Here is a 19,053-nt window from a genome sequence, read left to right on the forward strand (position 1 = left end):
ATAGCATTTTGACAAAAATATAACAGCAGCAATACAAAGAGTCATAGTTCAGCTTTCATGATTATTTACAATCATTGCAAGGCTTAACAAGCTGGAAATTTTCAGACAAAAACAGTGACATATTCAATATCAAATAACAAAAAATATAGGTTCTAACAAAGATAATTATGGACACACATTTGTGTAAATTAATTTATAGAAAGTTTTGATAGCATCGTAAAATAAAGGTGATAAACTAACCTTAGCCCTGGATTTCAAATGGGAGTAAAGCCTTTCTTTAAATGCTTGAAGTGAACAAGTTGTTTTTATACAAAGCAGTAGGGAGTTCTAGAACCTGGATGCTGTTAGCAGAACCGAATGTTAGCAATTTTAATCATTTAAAATTACGTTTTTTTGAATTTACCACTTCACTACATACCTAATACCTCTTATTTGCATTGCAAAATCCTGACAAAAGCCATGCTATGATCCCCTGAGCAATAGTTTCCGGAGTTGTAAAACTCCAGATATAACCTCACTCATAACAAAAACTTGTGTGTGGGTAACACTATGCATGAGATTCCAGAGCCCAAAGGTAATGAAATAAATTCATGAGGCGTAAAAATGGTCTATAACGGAGAATTTTATATGATTTCGGGTTATAATTCAGTTTCATAACATCAAATGCTTTGGTTTGTAAAATAACTTGGGCAGTTGAGATATGGCGGAAGGACATTCTGAGTTATCAGAAAAGAGAAATCTGTAGATTAACTCCTTATCAGACAAAAGTTGAATAACTTCAGTGGGGAAATGTGAAGATTTGTTTTACTTTAAATTCACAGTTAATAAATGGTGCAACCTAGAGATGTAGTTACATCCACTGACTGAATACAAATGCTATAATGTCTGTTTCAGTGAAACACCATCGGTTTAACTGGAAATAACTGAATCCTTTACAATTTATATGCTCAAAAGGTATCAGACAGTGCTTTCGAGTGTATAATATAAACATAGTGGGAATGCAATACATCTGTGATAAAATATAAATAACAATTTATAATTTACACATTTAAATATACAGCTCCACTATCGACCACAGTTTCAACACTCTTTGTCTCTTTAAAGGTCTCATATCCTTACAATGAGACAAATCGTGCGACATTGAGAATAGCTATCAGTGATGCATGATAGGAGAAAAACGGTCAGTATAATAGAATGGACACAGAGAGCGTTCTACTAAAAAGAAGAATAAACTCACCGCTGGGAATACAAATCAAGACGTAATGAAACAATGCACCACACACTAAATATGGAGCATATTCATAAATGACAGCAAGGCTTCAAAATTGTCAGCTGCAGAAAAGTCAAGAGCAGAAGCTTTCAAAATGCATTGCTCCTGAAGAATGTTGAAAATAAAAGGGGTCGACAGAGTAAGTACCAAGGAAGAGCAGAGAATAGAAGGATATAAGAGAATTCTTCTAAATATGATGACCAGATAAAGACAATCCGAAAAAGAAAAGGACACTTGTGCTGTAAGAGGAGAAAGTCCTGCTTCTGAATGTGTTCCATGCATCAGATTATTAAGGGTGTACAAGAGAAGAAGACCGTATAAATGGAAAGAAAAGGAGATAGCCAAGAGCAATGGAGGGCTATATAAAACCAATTATAGGATTGCTGACTTATGTTGGCAATAAAGTTCAGATGCAGTTCAATTTCAACTTACAATAAATAGCTCATAAATAGTATTACCTGATTGGAGGATGCTTCATTCGCCAGTTTGCTTGGGGTGCCATCAGTTAAATCATTGTGTACACATCCACCTTCATTATCACTGATCTGATCTTCTTTAACATGAGAGGACCTGTATGTTCCAAAATCACCCTAATGGAAAGAGAAACACTCATAGATAAACATTTTAATCAATTGTTACAATCAGTTGTGTAACTATGGGGGGATGAGGGGATCGATCTCCCCATAGCCGCAGAGAAATAAAAAATATTTTGAAAACTATTGTCTAGTTTTGACATATAATGACTGCATCTGCTTAAAGTTAAATTTTAAGTGCCAAAATTATGTACAATCCATTCCCAGGCATGCCATTTTCAAAAATTTCGCAGGACCCCCATTGCCCAGGGGGGTTCTCACCCCAGACCCCTTCATCCATCCCAAAGCGTATTCATAGTTACACCACTGGTTAGAAGAAACAAAATTGATCATGCACAAAACTTGAATTAAAGGATTTCAGTAAAAATTAAATAATCCCTCGTGAACAATTCTGGTGCCTCTGTATAAAAAACAATAACTTAACCAACAAGATTTGGCCGATGAAGTTATTCTTCCTTCTCATTTAACTAAATAACTTGTACCTGATAAGTGGAACTTATATCATTATTATTTATACACAAGGAAAAGGAGAAGAAACAAAATCCCATTAGAATAGAAAGGGAAGTTATGCTATCTATTTGTTATAATGGCAATTGTAAATTGGGCACAATTAGTCTTTCTTTAGTTTGTGTGTTTCGATACCCTAAGGTAACACGAAATAAAAAAAAAGCAGGTGAGTAGTGTTACATGCTCAACATTCCCTCTGTTGGATGGGATATTATGCCATGGTCCCCTTGGTGCCTTTCGTTAAGAGCAGGCTAATGCCGACGCCGGGTTTCTATCCACCCCTCCTTACCTACCGTTCCTACATAGCACAAATGACCTAAGCTGTAGCTTGCCTCCTCCACATATCAATCCGCAATGAACAAAGATTATTAATTAATAGCCAGCCGTCCGAAGATTGACATGTCGTAGCTCACCACTCACCTCTACTGTCAGCAATAGGGTGGTTTCCTATTATTTTTTAATTGCCTAAATCGAAAGATTATAACTCCTTGAGTATGCATTTCACACTCTTAGACTTTTGAACAACGATATCTATTTTTCGCGATTAATATAAAAGTGAAAATTTTCAATGGTGCGAAAACACAACGGCTAAGTACGAATGCTGGAAAAAGCCCGCGAGACATCATTCTGGTTCTAGCTGTCGCCGTGTGAGGTGACCTTGGGGAAAGGCTTTGAGTGCTAATAGGACGCAGGATGCTTGTAGGTAGCAGAGTACCCTTATAGCAGGTAGTGCTTGGCTTAAATAAGGATATTAATACCCTATCAAACGAAGGAAACTTTCCAACCAAAGACAGTTTTAATACGTGATTATTAAGACATGCTTCCCTAATCTCTGTGCCTCACACATGCATTAGTAATCTCAGAAGATGTAAAACTCCTGACTGCTTGTATAGAAACTAGGTCCCTGTGACTTCACATGGAGTGGCATCACATGGGCGCCAATCTGGCCTTTTTCAAATGCGGTTGAAATTGACCCTTGCCATTCGTCTATACTAGGATTTCTAAAACAAAATATGTAATATGTATATCATGAATACACTGATGGTGGGTAACGAATCGCAATCATGCCTTACATTTTCTTTGATGAAGGAAACTGCCCATCACTCATATTAATCCACTGTTTTACATTCCATTTCACCGATTCTATACATCTCATTAGAGGCTTTCAACTTTTCTTAAGATTCATAAATTACTTACATGATCTGTCACAAATTTAATTTGATGTTTCCACCTTCGAATCCCAAGGAGTAGATGTGTCCGCAAGGTCTGCAAATTTGAGACAAGTGCAATCTACATGCTTGATTAAATAACAAATGAGACATGAATTTCGACAAGTAGGGTACGATTTGGGGTCAGGAAGTGGGGAATTGATTTGTACCCCTCAAAATTCTCATGAAATAGAAGATGTTCATGTTTCATGAAGTGAGGGATAATGTTTTGAGTTCCTGCTGAAAGGTGTTGGGAATATTCCACAACAGCATGAATTTGTATATTAGCATGACTGTGCTAAAATATGCAAGAGAGCACTTACCAAATCATCAGTGGCCAATGGGTCTGGGGCATTATCCGAATTTTCAGCTGGATCTGGAGTGTAAATCGCAGCATAATTCCCTTCACCAAGTTGGTCTTTGTTCTCCGCTTTCATATTAAACTTGAAGAGAATAATAGATGTCACCCAATGAATGCAAAATAAAAACAATAACGTATGTCCAATGATAATTAGGGATGGTCGGATCGGATACCTCGGATCCAAATATCCACGGATATTGCCCTTCATTGGATACATCAGATCCAAAGTCGTGGAAGACATCAGATCTGGATCCGAAATTTTGAATAGTAGCTTCAGTGAACGCCATGCCCCAACAAGGGTGGAAAGAGTTCAGATTCTATCTTCGAATGCGCCGTTGCATGGGATTCTTGTCCTACTCATGAACCATTTTGTTTGAAAGCTCTCGCAGATGTAACGTAAGAGAATTTCAGCTGTGAAAAATAGAAAAGGCAAAATACGACTGGCACATAGTGTGATTCTTCCCAAGATATTGAACAATTACTGGGGGAATTTCAGCGTAAGGAATTTGAAAATGCATTTCAATCCAAACATATCCGATCTGAGAAATCCAGCTCAAAAAATCAAAGATAAGATCCGAATCGGGATCCAAGAAAAATCCTTGATCCGTCCATCCCTAACAATAAAATTAACAATAATAATAATAATAATCTTTTGTAAGAGTAAAGATAATAATGGAACCTGCTGATAAGCTTAATGCTTAGCAGGACCATTTAAATGCAAAAATAATGTAGTCTTCATTCAAATGTAAATATTTAGAGAACTTAAATGTTTTATTGGAAGATATACTAAACTGAATTGAATTATATAATGACAATATCATATTTTTCAGATAATATTTTATATTTTGTAACATTTTTAAAAATTTTGTAATATGCTATGCAATGTGACTACTTATTTGAATGGATGTTAACGAATGGTTAATATTTTATAGGTATGGAACTATTGTTTGAAAAAAAATTTAACTATCAAATGTATTATTTAAACAATTTTTATCATTGTAATAAATAAATAAATTATAATTATAATAATTAAAAAAAATAATAATAATAACAAATATAATAATAATGATGATGATAATAATAACCCCTATAATAATAAAATATCCTCTTTTAATTGAAACCACTCAAAGAGGCCAATATACTCATGAAATTCTTGCGACTCACAGATCAAACTGCTGAATATTAACATTCAACCACTGCAATATATAACCATCCTCTCACTTATTTATTATTTCTTATAGAAATTTATCGCCAATGCCTTTTCCTTCTTCACTCACATTTACAAGATCATGAAAAATGAAAATTAAAAAGACTTCCAAATGAAATTAAATTTTCATAATTGGAACATACAGTGTAATCCTAGAGGTGTCTTTTCATGATCTTAAGAGTCACTTTTGTATTGTTTCCAATAATGGTAAGGAAAGTTTCTTCAACTGAGTCCACAAAATTCTCAACGAGTGTTTCGACTTGCCACCTCGTAGAACCACTCTCTAAGCCTTGTTTTGGGACAAGTAGGAAGTTAGCACACGCAATGAACATACGCTAACAACCTAGGCGGGGACACAAGTAAGGATCTCAAATATTGAAAGCAAGAGCCTCCATGCATTTAAAAATTCATTAGTTAACAATATATAAAAGCATTTGCACAGATTTACCGTCTGACTGAGGAAGGTATCGGTAGATGTCGCAAGGTCTGCAGGCAAATTCTATCAACAAAAGCTATTGAGCACAGAGAAAAAGATGTACTTCTTGCTCATTCTCATCCAGTATTAAGCACAGATTTACCGTCTGACTGAGGAAGGTATCGGTAGATGTCGCAAGGTCTGCAGGCAAATTCTATCAAGAAAAGCTATTGAGCACAGAGAAAAAGATGTACTTCTTGCTCATTCTCATCCAGTATTAAGCACACATATTTCATGCTGCAGAAGCAACGGTCCGGTTTTGATATAGATTGCATTAAAATTCCCAAAAAATAAAGAAGTGTACTACTTTTCCTGTAAGCTGAAGAACAGAAATCCAGAAACCCTTTAGTCCAAAGATTTCCGGATTTGAGGTCCTCAACTGTATTTACAGCAACGACTGACATTCAACCGAGGAATTTGTACAACTGAAGGTCTTTCAACTCTATACCTATATGAGAATAAAACTTACCAGCATATTGTCCAAGGGTGGTTCACACTCTGGCACAGGAATGTATATTTCAGTCACTTGAACTGAGCATGGGATCGGTGACGTATCTTCGGATGCATCTCGAATACAGTCCTTTGTCTCTGAAGAAGATCCTGGCTCATCTTCAGCTGCACCCTCTCCTTTGATATTCTGCTGAGAAAGTTACACTATTAAACAAATGAACTCCATCTGATTCAACAAATAAGGAATGCTCCAAATCTTAATTAAACATGGGGGTTTAACTTCTTAGGCCCATTTCTCATGGATGTGGACGGTCCACCCTACACATGCAGAGAAGGTTCTGTCCAACCACGTGGCCACATTGCCCCTGGATCATCCACTCGCATACAGGGCACTGAGACAGGTTTGTGCTTGCATATGAATGCAGACGGCTGATGTGGACCATGCAGATTTCTCAATGGAAATAGAGCGAGCTTCGTAACAACAGCTCGAGCCTCTTACCTTATCTTTTCATCTCATATCGTGTGAGTGAACATGCGAAAATAATTGAAAAACTTTCATCTCGACGAACTTCAGTAAATGTGGTCAACAAAGCAGCTTTTAATTTTCTTTGTGCCACAACAGGGTGCACCCAAAAACCTCCTTTTACAGGCACTTGTCTAACTTTTTTATAATGGCACTCCACGCGCATAGTGCTGACCATCTGCATTCATGTGAAACAGGCCTTAACTATGCTAATGTTTAATTTGAGTGGTGCCTGAATGCCTGTTAATATGTCACTCAAAAACGAATGACCAAACTACTATGAAATTTGGCAGGAATATCAATGGTACACTGAATTCACTTGCAGGCTATATTACAACATCCTTAGAGCCATGGAAAGGCCTTCAAGTGACAAAAAGCATACCAGGTGTGGAAGAAAGAAACCAGAATTTCCCTATAGATAGTGTGCGCTATCAGTTTAAAACTTGTGAAATCACTTATGCGATGCCATCATCTCCCAGGCAACTGACAAAGTTTGTCAACATAGGTAGATTCGGGGCGGGCCCATGCTCCCCTATATAAACACTTTAAAAAATAGACAAGGCTTTTAATTAAGTTATGATTACGTTCATTTAATTTTAACAAGGAGAAATCGTGAGAGCGATGTTCAGGATCTAAATTCCTACATCATTTTCTCAAATTTTCCAGGCAGTGTAGAAAAAATGTCACCGCTTTCTTCTACATGTGCCCACGTTTGAGAGATAAAGATTTGAAAGATGGAAAAGATCATGTAAACATTTTGCTCACCATTACACTCCTTGAGTAACAAACTCAATTGCTAAGAAAATTAAAGTTTCACAGTTAACGGATAAAACGGGGATTACAAAATTGAAGAAAAAGCTATAATTGTAGATTAAAGTGAATAAATTTACCAAAAAGGACGGTAGACAGAATTTCAGCCATAAAATTAATTAAATTTTGATGAAAAACATTTCGTTCAGTGATACAAATTTGTTGTTACCCATCTAAAACTTGAATGCTCATGTATCTTAAATAAAAATTTCTTGTTCATTTCAATATTAAAATGTGTGCTTTTAGGTATAATCACCTATTGATGTAAATAAATTAAGATATAAAAGTGCCCCTCTCGGCCCCAAGCTGGGGCAGTGGGGACTGAAAGGAACAGCGGACTCACTCTTTTTTTTCATCAGGATCTTTGCTCATCCATTAGTGATTACTTTAAACTGAACAATGAGTCTGTATTAACATGGCCTTTCCCTGTGGATGCTGAATATGAAAAATGGTACAAGCGAGATTTTTTAGTAAACTTTATTTTTTTGCAGCTGAAATACTTCATGCAGTGAATATTTAATGATAATCGTGGGATCAGTATGGACCACTGAGCTGTAGAAAAAAAACAATGCCTTTTCATCTCACAGGAATGAAGTTATGGATGAAAATAAAAATCACCATGTGTTGCACGTTGCGGCACTTTAGGGGTCACTCCCAAATTTCAATTGCTCATATTTCATTAACAATTGGCAATTGGCTGTTAAAATTGTACGCAATTTCTAAATTTACCAGAATGCAAGGCCATGACAAGTTTCATGAAAATCCGAGTCAGTGGGTGTCATGGCCTGGTTGATTTGAAATGGAATGTCGCTAAGGGTAAAGTAGCGTTTCTAGGATTGCCACGAACCATGACATTTTTCACACGCTTCCCCTAAATTGGATCCTTTTATATCTTGCTCTGTGGGGGTTCCTTATTAAGTAAAATAATTATCAGAGTAGGTGAAACATCTTCTAATTTATAGTGAAAATATTTTAAAATATGAGAAATCTCCATTCTCAGACTCAGAATGGGATATAAATTGGCACGTCTTAATTTTTGAGAAAGTAGCAACAAAAATATTTGTGAATGGTATTCTTCCTTATTAAAAAACTATTCAATGGCCAGTATTATTAGTTTAAAAGACTGAATAGCAATTTTCAATCATCACTTACCTTATGAAAATATATCAGACAGCTAAACGGCTGTTAACAATGGAAGAAATACTATCTTTTCCCTGATACACCCGCACTCTTTTCCCTGATCCTAAATAAATCTCATTGTATCCTTAAAATATACAATGCACAAAAAGTTTCATTTATTCAGCATAATTAAAGCCTACAGCGATTTTTGGCCCCCTTTTTTCAATTTCAGGCCACAGTGCGACTGTTATAGAATGCTTCCAATGCAACTAGCCAAAAAAACTTCTCAATCTACAAAATAGTACAACTGCTATGCTTCTGACTTTTTTTGGATGGATAAATGAAGTCATTTTACGCACATGAACCAAAAAATCAAAGGCAAACTCTTCTGGAAAATATTTATGGGAGCGATTCAAAATTATGAACACTAATTTTTTTAATATCTAGTAGATACCTATCTAGAATATGTCTACCCTATGAAAGTGCAGCTGTTTCTTAGCCTTATAAAATGCCGACAATTTAGATACTGAGAGTAATTTAAAGAAATGATACATACCAGAGAAAAAATTTTTTGTGACAAAATGGCAAGCATTGACAATTTATTCTTATGTTATTAACCCTTTCACACTCAACATTAAGTGAAGCTGTCTTGGGATCTTCATACGCATAAGACCCAACGTCGACTATAGCTGTCGTGATTTTTTCATCAAAAACGACCGGACGCTGGCTCTAGCAGATACATGGGGAAGGGCTTTAATAATTTATAAAATTATTTGCTTGAAAATATATTTTCATTTTAGTTACATATCTCATACTGAGTAATATCATTTTTCATGGGATTGAAAAAAAATTTGTTGAAAACTTTCATTTATATCCAGTCCTGCTATTCCGTAAAGACTTTTACAATTTCTATTTCTAGGGGGGTAGCTGCCCCCTTTGGTCCCCCACTGGGCATGCCCATAGGAAGTGTAGTAACCGCTTAGGTATTATTGTCCAATGCATTTGGGCCCGGCCCGAGACCCAGCTTAGTGGGAACTTAGGGCCACTCCTCAGCAATTAAGCCCGACCCTCCCAATGCATTTATGACCAAGCAGCAATTCATTGCTGACTGAATAAATTGTCAATGGTTTTTGCAATGATTTATTTTGTAGAATTAGGTATGCTAAAATTTTGTTTGAAAATTGCTTATGCACAGAACAAAACCAAGAATTCATTTCAAAGTATTAAAAACTTGTAGTATGCAACAAAATATATCAATGAAAAAAACCAATGACAATATAACCACTTTGCAACGGTGAGGATGATTACAAATGAGTGGGAGGGTTGGGCTTAATTGCTGAGGAGTGGATCTCTAGGCCTGCTTACACAATACATCAACACGTACGGGTTAATGCCTACATGTATGAATGCGAGAATGAACGCCAAAATGCACCGTGTAGCCACCCCACTTGTGCAAATCCATGCACAGAAAATAGAACCTGTACTTATTTAGTTCATGCATTTGTACATGTACTGTTACGGTCCACCAAAATCATTCATGCAAACGTACATTTACTTGTATGTGTTAATGTACCGTGTAACCAGGCCTTCAAGCCAGGCCTGAATGCCTCCGACAATTACTACCTCGACAGTCACCTCCCTTCACATGCGTCAGCCACAGTCGACATCCAGTTGTTAGCGATAAAAAATCCGGCGTCCAGCACGAAAGAAGTAAACTTGATCACTTTTGCATTTGTTGTACCCTCATCGATTCATATAAAATGCCTTGAAAATGGACATTAAATTTCTGAAACGTCACCTACTATGTTTAAATTACAAATGACTTAAAACTTCTGAGATCATAGTTCAAGATAAACAAGAGGTCCAGATCAAAAGATATGTTATAATATGTTTAGGTGCACTTCAGTCCATGCTTGACAAATGATAAGCAAACTCATCTCCAGGTCGGTCACAGTTCATTATTTGCCAGCCAATAGTAAATGTTTGTTCAATTTTATATGCTGCGGTAACCAAATCGAATATTTTAAAAGGAAGTGTGGTATATACGTAATGGCCTAGTGGGTACATTGCTTACATCACTTGATCAATGGTGAACTTGGATGCCTCACTTTACCAGAAAGATTGTTTAGTACACACGAAATTGTACCAGAAGACACCACGTCTTCAGTCGTTGCCGCTAAAACGCCTACTGCATCATAACAAGAACCTTGCCAAGGCTTCACAGATTGCGATAATTACAGATTGTAGGAAATTGGACGTTTTTTTAAGTGCTCCGTCGACAATGTAAGAGGGCCTTTCATGTCCCCTAATGTTGTTGATTAACAAAAGGTACGACCAAATTAACTTTGGATCACTAGTCGCGTTACCTTGGCCCACAGTTTTCCCAACCCACGCATTCATACCAACCCACAAGAGCACAGTCTCTCGCCGCGACCCTGTGACGTGAACGACGGTATTTTGACAGACGGTACTAGTTTGTAATATTTATCATTACTCTGATATGCGTCCATTCATATCGCTGCTTTTTTGATATATGGCAGACAAGACATCAATACTTAGTACTATATACAGATATTCTGCGAATCGTCCCTAATTTACAAGTACCATGACCTGCAATACATAGTAATTTCTCGCCGCGAAGTTGAGACTCGCCGGAAGGTATACCAGTTTAAAAATCATCGTTACTCTGTTATGCATCCATTCATCTCGCTGCTTTTTTGATATGTGGCAGACAAGACATCAGTACGTAGTACCATACAAAGATAACCGCGAATCGTCCCTGATTTATAAGTTACAAGACCTGCAATACGTAGTATTTTCTCGCCGCGAAGCTGAGACTCGCCGGAAGGTATACCTGTTTAAAAATCATCATTACTCTGTTATGCGTTCATTCATCTCTTTGGTTTTTTGATATATGTCAGAGAAGACATCAATACTTAGTACTATATACAGATATTCCGCGAATCGTCCCTGATTTACAAGTTAGAAGACCTGCAATACTTAATATTTTCTCGCCGCGACGCTTTGACTTGACCGACGGTATGAGTTTGAAATATTCATCATTACTCTGTTATGCGTCCATTCATCTCGCTGCTTTTTTGATATATGGCAGACAAGACATCAGTACGTAGTACCATACAAAGATAGTCCGCAAATCGTCCCTGATTTATAAGTTACAAGACCTGCAATACGTAGTATTTTCTCGCCGCGAAACTGAGACTCGCCGGAAGGTATACCGGTTTAAAAATCATCATTACTCTGTTATGCGTCCATTCATCTCGCTGCTTTTTTGATATATGGCAGATAAGACATCGATACTTAGTACCATATACAGATATTCTGCGAATCGTCCCTGATTTACAAGTTACAGGACCTACAATACTTAATATTTTCTGGCCGCGACGCTTTGACTTGACCGACGGTATGACTTTATAATATTCATCATTACTCTGTTATGCGTCCATTCATCTCGCTCCTTTTTGGATATGTGGCAGACAAGACATCAATACTTAGTACTACTAAAAGATATCCCGCGTATCGTCCCTGATTTACAAGTTAGAAGACCTGCAATACATAGTAATTTCTCGCCGCGAAGTTGAGACTCGAAGGTATACCAGTTTAAAAATGATCGTTACTCTGTTATGCGTCCATTCATCTCGCTGCTTTTTTGATATGTGGCAGACAAGACATCAGTACGTAGTACCATACAAAGATAGTCTGCCAATCGTCCCTGATTTATAAGTTACAAGACCTGCAATACGTAGTATTTTCTCGCCGCGAAGCTGAGACTCGCCGGAAGGTATACCGGTTTAAAAATCATCATTACTCTGTTATGCGTCCATTCATCTCTTTGGTTTTTTGATATATGTCAGAGAAGACATCAATACTAAGTACTATATACAGATATTCCGCGAATCGTCCCTGATTTACAAGTTAGAAGACCTGCAATACATAGTAATTTCTCGCCGCGAAGTTGAGACTCGCCGGAAGGTATACCAGTTTAAAAATCATCGTTACTCTGTTATGCATCCATTCATCTCGCTGCTTTTTTGATATGTGGCAGACAAGACATCAGTACGTAGTACCATACAAAGATATCCCGCGAATCGTCCCTGATTTACAAGTTAGAAGACCTGCAATACATAGTAATTTCTCGCCGCGAAGTTGAGACTCGAAGGTATACCAGTTTAAAAATGATTGTTACTCTGTTATGCGTCCATTCATCTCGCTGCTTTTTTGATATGTGGCAGACAAGACATCAGTACGTAGTACCATACAAAGATAGTCTGCGAATCGTCCCTGATTTATAAGTTACAAGACCTGCAATACGTAGTATTTTCTCGCCGAGAAGCTGAGACTCGCCGGAAGGTATACCGGTTTAAAAATCATCATTACTCTGTTATGCGTCCACTCATCTCGCTGCTTTTTTGATATATGGCAGATAAGACATCGATACTTAGTACCATATACAGATATTCTGCGAATCGTCCCTGATTTATAAGTTACAAGACCTGCAATACGTAGTATTTTCTCGCCGAGAAGCTGAGACTCGCCGGAAGGTATACCGGTTTAAAAATCATCATTACTCTGTTATGCGTCCACTCATCTCGCTGCTTTTTTGATATATGGCAGATAAGACATCGATACTTAGTACCATATACAGATATTCTGCGAATCGTCCCTGATTTACAAGTTACAGGACCTACAATACTTAATATTTTCTGGCCGCGACGCTTTGACTTGACCGACGGTATGACTTTATAATATTCATCATTACTCTGTTATGCGTCAATTCATCTCGCTCGTTTTTGGATATGTGGCAGACAAGACATCAATACTTAGTACTATACACAGAAAGTCCGCGAATCGTCCCTGATTTATAAGTTACAGGTCCTACAATACGTAGTAATTTCTCGCCGCGAAGCTGAGACTCGCCGGAAGGTATACCTGTTTAAAAACCATCATTACTCTGTTATGCGTCCATTCATCTCTTTGGTTTTTTGATATATGTCAGAGAAGACATCAATACTAAGTACTATATACAGATATTCCGCGAATCGTCCCTGATTTACAAGTTAGAAGACCTGCAATACATAGTAATTTAACAAGTAGCCGGAAGGTATACCTGTTTAAAAATCATCATTACTCTGTTATGCGTCCATTCATCTCTTTGGTTTTTTGATATATGTCAGAGAAGACATCAATACTAAGTACTATATACAGATATTTCGCGAATCGTCCCTGATTTACAAGTTAGAAGACCTGCAATACATAGTAATTTAACAAGTAGCCGGAAGGTATACCTGTTTAAAAATCATCATTACTCTGTTATGCGTCCATTCATCTCTTTGGTTTTTTGATATATGTCAGAGAAGACATCAATACTAAGTACTATATACAGATATTCCGCTATTCGTCCCTGATTTACAAGTTAGAAGACCTGCAATACATAGTAATTTCTCGCCGCGAAGTTGAGACTCGCCGGAAGGTATACCTGTTTAAAAATCATCATTACTCTGTTATGCGTTCATTCATCTCTTTGGATTTTTGATATATGTCAGAGAAGACATCAATACTTAGTACTATATACAGATATTCCGCGAATCGTCCCTGATTTACAAATTAGAAGACCTGCAATACATAGTAATTTCTCGCCGCGAAGTTGAGACTCGCCGGAAGGTATACCAGTTTAAAAATCATCGTTACTCTGTTATGCGTCCATTCATCTCGCTGCTTTTTTTATATGTGGCAGACAAGACATCAGTACGTACTACCATAGAAAGATAGTCCGCGAATCGTCCCTGATTTATAAGTTACAAGACCTGCAATACGTAGTATTTTCTCGCCGCGAAGCTGAGATTCGCCGGAAGGTATACCTGTTTAAAAATCATCGTTACTCTGTTATGCGTCCATTCATCTCTTTGGTTTTTTGATATATGTCAGAGAAGACATCAATACTAAGTACTATATACAGATATCCCGCGAATCGTCCCTGATTTACAAGTTAGAAGACCTGCAATACATAGTAATTTCTCGCCGCGAAGTTGAGACTCGAAGGTATACCAGTTTAAAAATGATCGTTACTCTGTTATGCGTTCATTCATCTCGCTGCTTTTTTGATATGTGGCAGACAAGACATCAGTACGTAGTACCATACAAAGATAGTCTGCGAATCGTCCCTGATTTATAATACAAGACCTGCAATACGTAGTATTTTCTCGCCGCGAAGCTGAGACTCGCCGGAAGGTATACCGGTTTAAAAATCATCATTACTCTGTTATGCGTCCATTCATCTCGCTGCTTTTTTGATATGTGGCACACAAGACATCAATACTTAGTACTATACACAGATAGTCTGCGAATCGTCCCTGATTTACATGTTACAGGACCTACAATATTTAATATTTTCTCGCCGCGACGCTGTAACTTGACCGACGGTATTAGTTTATAATATTTATCATTACTCCGTTACTGCATAGGTATATTCTGCGAATTTTCCCATATATTCTAGATGTAGGACCTACAATGCCTTGTTATTTCTCGAAATAAATGAAGACAGGAGTACTTGGTACCATACACAGACATTCCGCGAATTGTCCCTTATTTTCTTGTTTTAGGTCCATTATACGATAACTTCTACTTTCTTTGGGTAATTCCGTGATCGTTATGCTATCTTAGCCATGGGTTTTTTTTCCTGAAAATGGTATGTTCTTTCAGGCATACTTCGTCTTTAACAATAGCCTCTCCCTAGCCTTCCATCGCTCCATGGGGGCAGTAAGCGAAACGCCCCGTGGTGACCCTACCGTGCTTCCGTGATGGGCCGTGTACGATGGGAATATGTTCCTTGAGCTCCTCTTGGTAAAGAAGTTGGCGGCGAATGACGCACAAAAAGCTCAGAGATAAGGCTTGAAAATTGACAATGAGAGAGAACTCCTGAGGAATCCCCTCATCGTTAGGCCGCTCCTCCCCCACCTATCCCATTCTCGCAGTGTCCTTGACCGGCATAGGAAGAAATACGTGAGGACCGGACGGGATAACGAGGGTGGGGTTGCATGAGGTGAAAGGGAGTATTTGCTAGTGCATAGGAACAACAGTTAATGGATCTCCTTTCGTCCTGGCGTGGACGATTCGGGCATTAGGTAATGGATTCCTGGAAATGAATCCCACTCTTTTTCAACCCCATAAGGGAGGATTTACGGTGATGTGTCTCAGTGACCATTAACCAGTGTGTGCATTAATATCTTCCTGGAATAGAGTGTTTGCAATGGTCGCATTTCCGCAGTTACGAAAAATCGCGATCCATGGCAGTAATATTTTTTTTTGTAACTGTTTCTTACAAAGGTTTTCTTTACTTCCTCTCAGGTTGAATGCACTGCATATAATCGCATTTCCTGGGGAAAGTATATAAAAATGCCTTCAGGTCTTCTAACTTGTAAATCAGGGACGATTCGCGGAATATCTGTTAGTATTACTAAGTATTGATGTCCTTTCAGCCATATATCAAAAAAGCAGCGAGATGAATGGACGCATAACAGAGTAATGATGATTTTTAAACTGGTATACCTTCCAGCGAGTCTCAGCTTCGCGGCGAGAAATTACTATGTATTGCAGGTCATGTAACTTATAAATCAGGGATGATTCGCGGACTATCTGTATATAGTACTAAGTATTGATGTCTTGTCTGCCATATATCAAAAATGCAGCGAGATGAATGGACGCATAACTGAGTAATGATGATTTTAAAAAGGTATACCTTCCCGCGAGTCTGAGCTTCGCGGCGAGATAATACTACGTATTGCAGGTCTTGTAACTTATTAAGCAGGGACGATTCGCAGTATATCTGTATATAGTACTAAGTATTGATGTCTTGTCTGCCATATATCAAAAAAGCAGCGAGATGAATGGACGCATAACAGAGTAATGATGATTTTTAATCAGGTGTACCTTCCGGCGAGTCTCAGCTTCGCATCGAGAAATTACTACGTATTTCAGGTCTTCTAACTTGTAAATCAGGGACGATTCGCGGAATATCTGTATATAGTACTAAGTATTGATGTCCTTTCTGCCATATATCAAAAAAGCAGCGAGATGAATGGACGCATAACAGAGTAATGATGAGTTTTAAACAGGTATACTTTCCGGCGAGTCTCTGCTTCGCGGCGAGAAATTACTACGTATTGTAGGTCCTGTAACTTGTAAATCAGGGACGATTCGCGGAATGTCTGTATATGGTACTAATTATTGATGTCTTGTCTGCCATATATCAAAAAACCAGCGAGATGAATGGACGTTTAACAGAGTAATGATGAGTTTTAAACAGGTTTACTTTCCGGCGAGTCTCTTCTTCGCGGCGAGAAATTACTACGTATTGTAGCTCCTGTAACATGTAAATCAGGGACGATTCGCGGAATGTCTGTATTTAGTACTAAGTATTGATGTCTTGTCTGACATATATCAAAATACTAGCGAGATGAATGGACGAATAACAGAGTAATGATAAATATGATAAACTAATACCGTCCGTCAAGTCACAGCGTCGCGGCGAGAAAATATTAAATATTGTAGGTCCTGTAACTTGTAAATCAGGGACGATTCGCGGAATGTCTGTATATAGTACTGAGTATTGATGTCTTGTCTGCAACATATCATAAAACCAGCGAGATGAATGGACGCATAACAGAGTAATGATGAGTTTTAAACAGGTATACTTTCCGGCGAGTCTCTGCTTCGCGGCGAGAAATTACTACGTATTGTAGGTCCTGTAACTTGTAAATCAGGGACGATTCGCGGAATGTCTGTATATGGTACTAATTATTGATGTCTTGTCTGCCATATATCAAAAAACCAGCGAGATGAATGTACGCATAACAGAGTAATGATGAGTTTTAAACAGCTATACTTTCCGGCGAGTCTCTGCTTCGCGGCGAGAAATTACTACGTATTGTAGAACCTGTAACTTGTAAATCAGGGACGATTCGCGGAATGTCTGTATATAATACTAAGTATTGATTTCTTGTCTGCCATATATCAAAAAACCAGCGAGATGAATGGACGCATAACAGAGTAATGATGAGTTTTAAACAGGTATACCTTCCGGCGAGTCTCAGCTTCGCGGCGAGAAATTACTACGTTTTGCAGGTCTTGTAACTTGTAAATCAGGTACGATTCGCGGTTATCTGTATATAGTACTAACTAATGATGTCTTGTTTGCCATATATAAAAAAACCAGCGATGTCAATGGACGCATTTGTGAGTTATGGTAAATAAAGTACAGTGATACCGTGACCTGAGTTTTAAGCTAAATGTTGGCATCACTGCAGATTGTTGGGATAAAAGTGTGGGCCAAGGTAACACAAGTTGGATCACTTATAGAAGTGTCTTTATAGTTTATGTTGGATTTAGTGGCCTTATGAAGTCATACAACATTATGCCTCCGCACTAGGGTCAATTATTTCAATATTGAATCAATCGTTTCAAATTCATTTTATATATCTATTAGGATCCGCAAATAATAATCTTCCTATATTTCTTACTGCCGTCAACACAAACCAAATATTGTAACTTCTAACTTTCCGAAGCTTATAATTGCACCGGTCTTCTATTGGGAAAATATGAAAACTACTCACCCCGCAGTTATTTCTCGACGATATTTTCCTCAGTTCTGTGTCCGATTCTAAGCATGTCTTTTTGAAAAGACTGAAATCCTTGAGCTTTTTCAGACAAGGTGAACAAATGGTGGTGGGAAGGCCATCTCCCTCATCGACCTAAGAAAGCAATCAACCAATTCGTTAGAGACATACGGGCATAAAAGATATAAAGCAAACATTACGAAAACGAGAAATCTAAAAGATGAAACGTGGCACTTACTTGTAAACCGACTAAATCATGCAGGACATGCTTCACACTTATTTCGTATTCTACATTCGAAGTGAATAAGTTGCAAAAATAATAATGATTCTTCCTGCAAAGTCTGCAAACGTCACTCTCTGAATTCCTTTCTGTCGAATTCGTGAAAATCCCCATGGTACGACTCATTTCTTCACTTCAATATTCCACTCAATCTTAAAATCGGCTCAATCATCCACTCAACACTGACAGAGATCTCAAAGTCTCACAAGAAAACTATATACACCTCGATGATGTGTGAAAGTGAAAACACTAAGGAATAATCTAGGAAATATACAAAAATATCTAAAATTAATAAATCAAATCTAAGATAAATGACAACACAATAGAATAGTTTGAGAATATTTCAACAATTTTAATGCTCGCCCAACACGTTAACGGAGTTTGTTAATATGGGACGATAGCGGACAATGTGAGAAGATAAGTGTGTAGTATAGTTTTTAGTTCTAGTTTTTTCCGTTTGCGGCACCCCTTTAGAACAGGCTAACTGTTTGCGTTTTAAAATTAATTTCTTTCTACCTCACTAAAAATGGAATTTTCACAGTAAATTATAAATTTTGCTTAGATAAGTGGTAGAAAAACAAATATTTTGCAGCGATAATTTAATACTTCTGTCAGAAATGG

At 37.6% G+C, this 19,053-nt stretch overlaps 1 protein-coding gene across 4 annotated transcripts in view; it reads right to left on the bottom strand.

The window, feature by feature from the left end:
• The window catches only part of LOC124172024 (zinc finger protein 271-like), a 43,342-nt gene extending 24,502 nt beyond the window's left edge, over nt 1-18,840 (bottom strand). For 2 of the 4 annotated variants that reach the window (XM_046551426.1, XM_046551424.1), the window contains exons 1-6: nt 18,391-18,840; nt 18,150-18,287; nt 6,091-6,261; nt 3,902-4,021; nt 3,568-3,636; nt 1,729-1,860 (exon numbers count right to left, since the gene is read on the bottom strand). In XM_046551426.1, the coding sequence (XP_046407382.1) occupies nt 1,729-1,860; nt 3,568-3,636; nt 3,902-4,021; nt 6,091-6,261; nt 18,150-18,287; nt 18,391-18,558 (798 nt within the window). In that variant the 5' untranslated portion in view covers nt 18,559-18,840. The remainder of the gene's footprint in view (nt 1-1,728; nt 1,861-3,567; nt 3,637-3,901; nt 4,022-6,090; nt 6,262-18,149; nt 18,288-18,390) is intronic. The other 2 variants (XM_046551425.1, XM_046551428.1) reach the window with 2 other exon arrangements.
• Nucleotides 18,841-19,053: the final 213 nt, after the last annotated feature.

This window comes from Ischnura elegans (genome assembly GCF_921293095.1).
Source record: "Ischnura elegans chromosome 13 unlocalized genomic scaffold, ioIscEleg1.1 SUPER_13_unloc_1, whole genome shotgun sequence".
NCBI lineage: Eukaryota > Metazoa > Arthropoda > Insecta > Odonata > Coenagrionidae > Ischnura > Ischnura elegans.